Below are 5,831 nucleotides of genomic sequence, written 5' to 3' on the forward strand. Positions count from 1 at the left end.
AAACACCATTTCCTGAGCAGACATCGGGCCGTTTGCTTTATCCATTTCGCCCGTGGAGAGCTTCGACGGGTTTTGTGTCTTTTAGGAAATTTGTCCCTGACACTGAAACCGTCAAATCCATTGACATAAAGTTGTTCGTAAGATGCCTCGTTCCCCGCTGCAGTGCCATGACCACGCCCTCCGGATTCTCTCTCTTTCCTCTGTTGATTAGACCAGGAAGGGAAGCCTCAGTGTCGGCGACTTTCTCGAATTCCGAGAGATGAGGGATCCGGGTAGAGCCCGCGGCAGGGTAAGCTGCGCAGCCCCCAGAACCTCGGGGGACCGCTGGGCGCCGCTATCCTGGACACGCTGCTGGGCGCCCTGCATGCACGGAGCTCCCGAAATCCGCCTCATGTTCTGGGTTAGTGTCCCGAGGGGCACCTCCCCACGCCAGTCCTGCCGGGAAGACGCTGATCCTGGGGCAGGAGGTGAGGACCCAGAGGAGTTGCTCAGGAGGGGTTCGTCTAGACTCTTGGCCCCGTGTCAGACGTGGGCTCATGGGCGTCCTGCTGGGGAATGCCACGCACTGCCGCGGGGTCAAGACGAAAACAGGCGGGAGTGCCAACATGCGCAGAAGTCAGCATTACCGCACCGAGCTCAGCATTCCTCTTCTGAATCATCTGGATCCAGGATACGCACGGACACGGCTCCCCATTTTGTGACTGTGGGCTCCGTGCACCGATTTCCCCAGACTGAGATGGCAGGTGCTCCCAAGGGGATTCAAGCCTCCGCTTCTTGGGGGACAGGAAACTAACTGCTCCTGGCTCGGAGCCGCCAGCTTTCTCGGATTTTTCCCGAATGCGCTCTGAAAATACTTAGGCCCTAAGTGTCTGTCGGGCACCCTTTGCACCTGCCCCACTGCACCGGGCCCTTTGCACCGGGTCCCACACTCTCGGGGGGCGGCTCCAGATGCCGCCGCTGCTGGTGCTGCTGTGGGCAAGGGGGGGTCTTCATTTGGTGATTCTTCAAATGACCCGTGCTGGGACACAAAGCCACTCCCCCCGGCCCTCGCTGTGCACTGTGGGCGGACCGGCAGCCCTTCTGTGGCAGCAGGGGACGCTGCCCAGGGCCTGTGGGTAGATGCTGTGGAGCAGTCGGGGCGGGTCAGCTGCAGGTGGGGAAACGGAGAGGAGGCCCTGTGGGTGGGGAACATGTGTGTGCGGCTGAGCCCAGCCCGGGCCTCCTGGACACCGTCCTGACCGCAGGCCTCCCAGAGAACCCGTCCCTTACCACCTGTGTCCTGTGCAAGAGTTCCAGGAGTCACTCATGCCCGTTGTTATGAAGTGATTGCTGAGGCCCGTTTCCAACTTACAACAGGATGGACCTACCCACTTACGCCCACGGACCACAGAGGCCTCTCTGGTTCTAGAGGCTGAACAAGAGAAGGGCTTCATACCAGCAGCCCTCGGGCAGCGGACATGTGCAGGGAAGGGAATCAGGTCACTGGGTCCCCATCTCCATGGTGACAGGCAGCGTCTTCTGAACCAGATGTCCAGTGGCACCGTCCTGTGTTGTGGCCTTAGACGGAGGCTGTTGTGCTCCGGAGTCTCCCGTGCCCCAACCACATGGCGAGGCCGCGCTTCCCACCAGCTTCTCAAATCCTCCGCCGGCGGGAGGCTCCCCAGCAGGGCTGAAGACCCCTTAGCCCAGCACTGGGGTCCTCCCCCAGGCCCCAGCCTTTGCCTCTCTGCCACCCCAAGAGCAGAATCTTGTGCGGCAGCTCACTTCCACACACCTGCATCCAGCCTCAGCATCCCCCTTCCCGGCAGATTTCCCCAGGGAGAGCTGGAGGCCGGGAAGGGGCAGAGCTGGAGGAGAGCGAGAGGGTTCCTAGAACCGTGTCCACTGCCGTAAAGCTGGGGTGACCTGAACCCCATCACTTCCTACGTTTACTTTTACTTAATTGCAAAACAGTAAACATGCTAAGCGTGACCTAATTGTGGTGACTAACGTCATTATTTTAAGACTAAAACAAACAAACAAATTTCTCTGGGTAATGGCATAAATAGACACAAGGAAGTGAGCAGGTGTCCGGAGACAGCCGGCAGGTATATAAAGGCTCCCGGCCCAGGAGGCCCCACACCTGAGCACCTGTCCTCTGCACCTGCTCCTCTGACCAGCTCCAACCTCAACCCACCAGAATCATGGGCTGCTGTGGCTGTTCCGGGGGCTGTGGCTCCGGCTGTGGGGGCTGCAGCTCTGGCTGTGGGGGCTGCGGCTCCGGCTGTGGGGGCTGCAGCTCTGGCTGTGGGGGCTGCGGCTCCGGCTGTGGGGGCTGTGGCTCCGGCTGCTGTGTCCCCGTCTGCTGCTGCAAGCCCGTGTGCTGCTGTGTGCCAGCCTGTTCCTGCTCCAGTTGTGGCTCCTGTGGGGGCTCCAAGGGAGGCTGTGGCTCCTGTGGGGGCTCCAAGGGAGGCTGTGGCTCCTGTGGGGGTTACAAGGGGGGCTGTGGCTCCTGTGGGGGCTCCAAGGGGGGCTGTGGCTCCGGTGGGGGCTCCAAGGGGGGCTGTGGCTCCTGTGGCTCGTGTGGCTGCTCCCAGTCCTGCTGCTGTGTCCCCTGCTGCTCCCAGTCCTGCTGCTGTAAGCCCTGCTGCTCCCAGTCCAGCTGCTGTGTCCCCTGCTGCTCCCAGTCCAGCTGCTGTGTCCCCGTTTGCTGCCAGTGTAAGATCTGAGCTCTGACCAGAGACCCCCATAGCTGGGAGGTGTGAACCAGTGTATTCAAGTGTCCCCCACCTCCTTCTACCGGTTGGTCCCTATCTCGTGTGTAAAACCAAATGCCACAGCATCTCTAAATAAAGTCTTTCTCTAAACCCAGAGATCTGTCTTCTCGCTGCTATTTTATCCAAGCTAACACGCAGAGATAACCTCCCGTGTCCCAGGCGTGTCCAACCGGTCTCCCCTCACGTGCACGCAGGGGCCACGTTGGGGAGCGGGGTGGATGACACGTGGAGGATCCTCTCCAAAAATGAGCAGGAAAGGGCTAAGGGATGAAAAAATAAAAGGAAAAAGAAGTGATATGACTGGAAGTCCACCTCGTAAACGATGGGAATTTGAAACGGAGTGAAAATACTCCGGGGGAGAAAAAAATCATGGAGAGAAGTTCTCCCAGAGCTAAAGAAGGACTTTATTGAGAGAAAGAAACAAAGAGGGAGAGAGGAAGGAAGGAGGGAGGGAAGACCCTTTTGTTGAAAGGGCAGGAGAAGAAACATGCCACCCGCCGTGTGTCGATAGTGTGTGGACACAGCAGAGACGAAGCTGGGACGTCCCGGGAAGAGAGTCACTGTCAAGGTCCCGAGCGCCAGGCTGGCCCAAAGGAACGTTCAACAGAAAATATCATTTCCAGACAAAAATACTTGGAAACGTGAGTGGATAATAACGTGAGGGTGTCAAGAAACGTTCTCAGACAAACACGGAGTCTGGAGAATTATCCTACAAAACCGCTCTGCAAAAACACTAAATGATTAAAGGAAAATATCCAGTATAATAAAATGGGATGATCAAATATTTTTTCTTTACTAAACTCATTATCTTTAGGGGGAAAAAGGTAAGAACCAAATAAGAAAAATTATATTCTTGCATTTTCTGTGCAATAGTCACATGTGGGGATAAAAATGAGAGCTGGCAAACGCACGGGTTCTGTTACCTTGAAGACATAGACGCTGTTTTGTTTAAATTAAAAGTTAAGTGTAACCACCGTAAGAACAAAAACAATGTATACGTGCTAAGCCCGTAGCACCAGACTTGGTGTGTCCGCCCTCCGCGGTACTGAGTAAGAAGCAGGACATGGACACAGCCCAGCGGCAGACAGGACTGCGGCGGGCGGGAGCAGGTCCCCATCTGAGGAGCCACCCCAGGAGCGCGCATTAACCCGACGGAGGTAATGGCTGAAACGAAAGGATCCCGCGCTGGGCGATCTGTGAGAGCCGCGGCGGGCTTGACGGGCAGCAGCGGACCCGCGCGGCTCCTAGGACGGTCCGGGCAGTGGTCTCGGGAACAAGGCCCAAGCGGGGTTTCTGAGAGTTGGGGGGTCAGCACGCAGAGCACATGTCCTGCAACCCCGAGGCAGAAACGTGAGAAACCGAGTCACAAAAGCAGTAGCTAAATTACTCTGTTTGTAAGCTCGGGGTTAAAGAGGCGCTCACAGGCGGCAGTACGAAATCATTAAAAGTAACGTTGATAAAAGCAGCACACTTTAGAATGAACGGAATGCAGCACGCGGAGCCCGTCCTCACTGAGGAATGTACGATGTTAAGTAAATAAACGTGGCATCGAATAAATTCATCACGAGTCATGCGACGGGGGCTGCCTGCTCGGTCACTTTGCCGGATCCTAATTAGCTCGTTCGTGTGGCTCTATCAGAGGTTTACGTGTGCACATACACACGCATTCTGGACACAATCCCATATCGGCCCCACGATTCGCAAACGCTGCCTCCCAACCCGCGGCTTATCTTTTTCTTTCCTCAGTGGCGTCTTTGTAACCATAACAGAATTTGAACTTGTCCGTGTTTTCTGTTACAGATGACACTTTGGTGTTGTATCTGCGGAATCGCGCCCAGACGGGGGCTGCGAACGGCTTCCCCCGTGTCTCCTCCTGTCAGTCTTGCTTTCAGCCTTCACAGTTAGACCCGCCTGGCATTCACCTCCGTGGCCCGCCCGAGGGAGGGCTCCCAGCGCGCTCCTTTGCACCGGCACATCCAGATGCCTGCGCGGCGGAGGTGAAAAGGCAATTTTTTTCCCCGTCGAATTGCCTTTGCGCTTATGGCGAGCGCTCACGGGCAGTAAACGCGAGGGTAATTTCTGGATTCCCGGTGCCGCCACGCTCCTCCGGTGCGTCTACCAGCCACCGGCACGGCCGCGTCTCAGTGGCCGTGACCACACGGCCAGTTCCGAGACCGGGAAGGGAACGTCCCGCTCTCTTTGTTCTTCAGAATTATTTGTCTCCACGGGGTCTTCTGTTTCCCTATCAACACGAGGCTCGGTTTGGGAACGTTTGCACATAGGCCTGCTGGGACTGCGACAGGGCTTTGAACTTACGAGTCATTTCTGGGGTGAACTCCTGTTGCCCAGGAGCACAGCGTGCGTCCCATGTGCTGAGCCGTCCTTGTACCGCCGGCCACGCCAGGGAAGCCAGCACGTGGCCTGGCACCGACGATGCTGCTGGAATCCTTAAGTATTTTACTCTTTGTATCGCATCAAGGACGGAACCGGTTCCTTAATTTCATGTTCAGAGTGTTTGTTGCTAATGCAACGACATTCAGTGGCCCTCGGTCTGGGGACGCCGGCACCTGCCACCTTGCCGGCCTGGCGGGTCACCTGGGACAGGTGTGCACACGTGTGTCCAGCTGGGGGCTCTCCGCGGTTCAGGAATCTGTGGTTTGTCATCTTTCACGACTTTGGGGGAACCGTGGCCACTGTCCTCCCAGGCGCTGTCTTCCCCTCCGTGCTGCAGCTCGCACGGTCCTCTGCCGCGGGCTCCGGGGCACAGGCTCTCGCCCGCGTCCTGCTCTCGCCCACATCCTGCCCGAGCCGCTGGGGATTCCTGCATTGTTTCCACGCGACAGTTTCTGTGTGTTTTCATTTACCTGCTGGAATTCCTCCCCTGTGAGCGCGTGTGTCCTGCTTCCCCCACCCCGGGACCTGCCGCTGGCCGGTCCGTTATTGTTACGTCCCTGTGGGAGAGCCTCACTGTGTGCACATGCCCGGTGTGGCTGCCTGACGACAGGCTTCCCACCATCTGGGCATCTTTGGACCTGCCTCGCCGTCACTTTATAAGCCATCAGTGGCCTGTGATGC

General features: G+C 57.3%; 1 protein-coding gene across 1 annotated transcript; it reads right to left on the bottom strand.

The window, feature by feature from the left end:
* Positions 1–207: 207 nt before the first annotated feature.
* Positions 208–5,420, bottom strand: LOC116880616 (serine/arginine repetitive matrix protein 2-like). Its single transcript, XM_032879925.1, is given in 4 exon segments — positions 208–455; positions 1,070–1,147; positions 2,157–2,711; positions 5,324–5,420. Coding segments are annotated over 4 exon segments (978 nt in total).
* Positions 5,421–5,831: the final 411 nt, after the last annotated feature.

The sequence above is a fragment of the Lontra canadensis genome, unplaced genomic scaffold (genome assembly GCF_010015895.1).
Source record: "Lontra canadensis isolate GAN:19392208 unplaced genomic scaffold, GSC_riverotter_1.0 scaffold66, whole genome shotgun sequence".
Lineage (NCBI taxonomy): Eukaryota > Metazoa > Chordata > Mammalia > Carnivora > Mustelidae > Lontra > Lontra canadensis.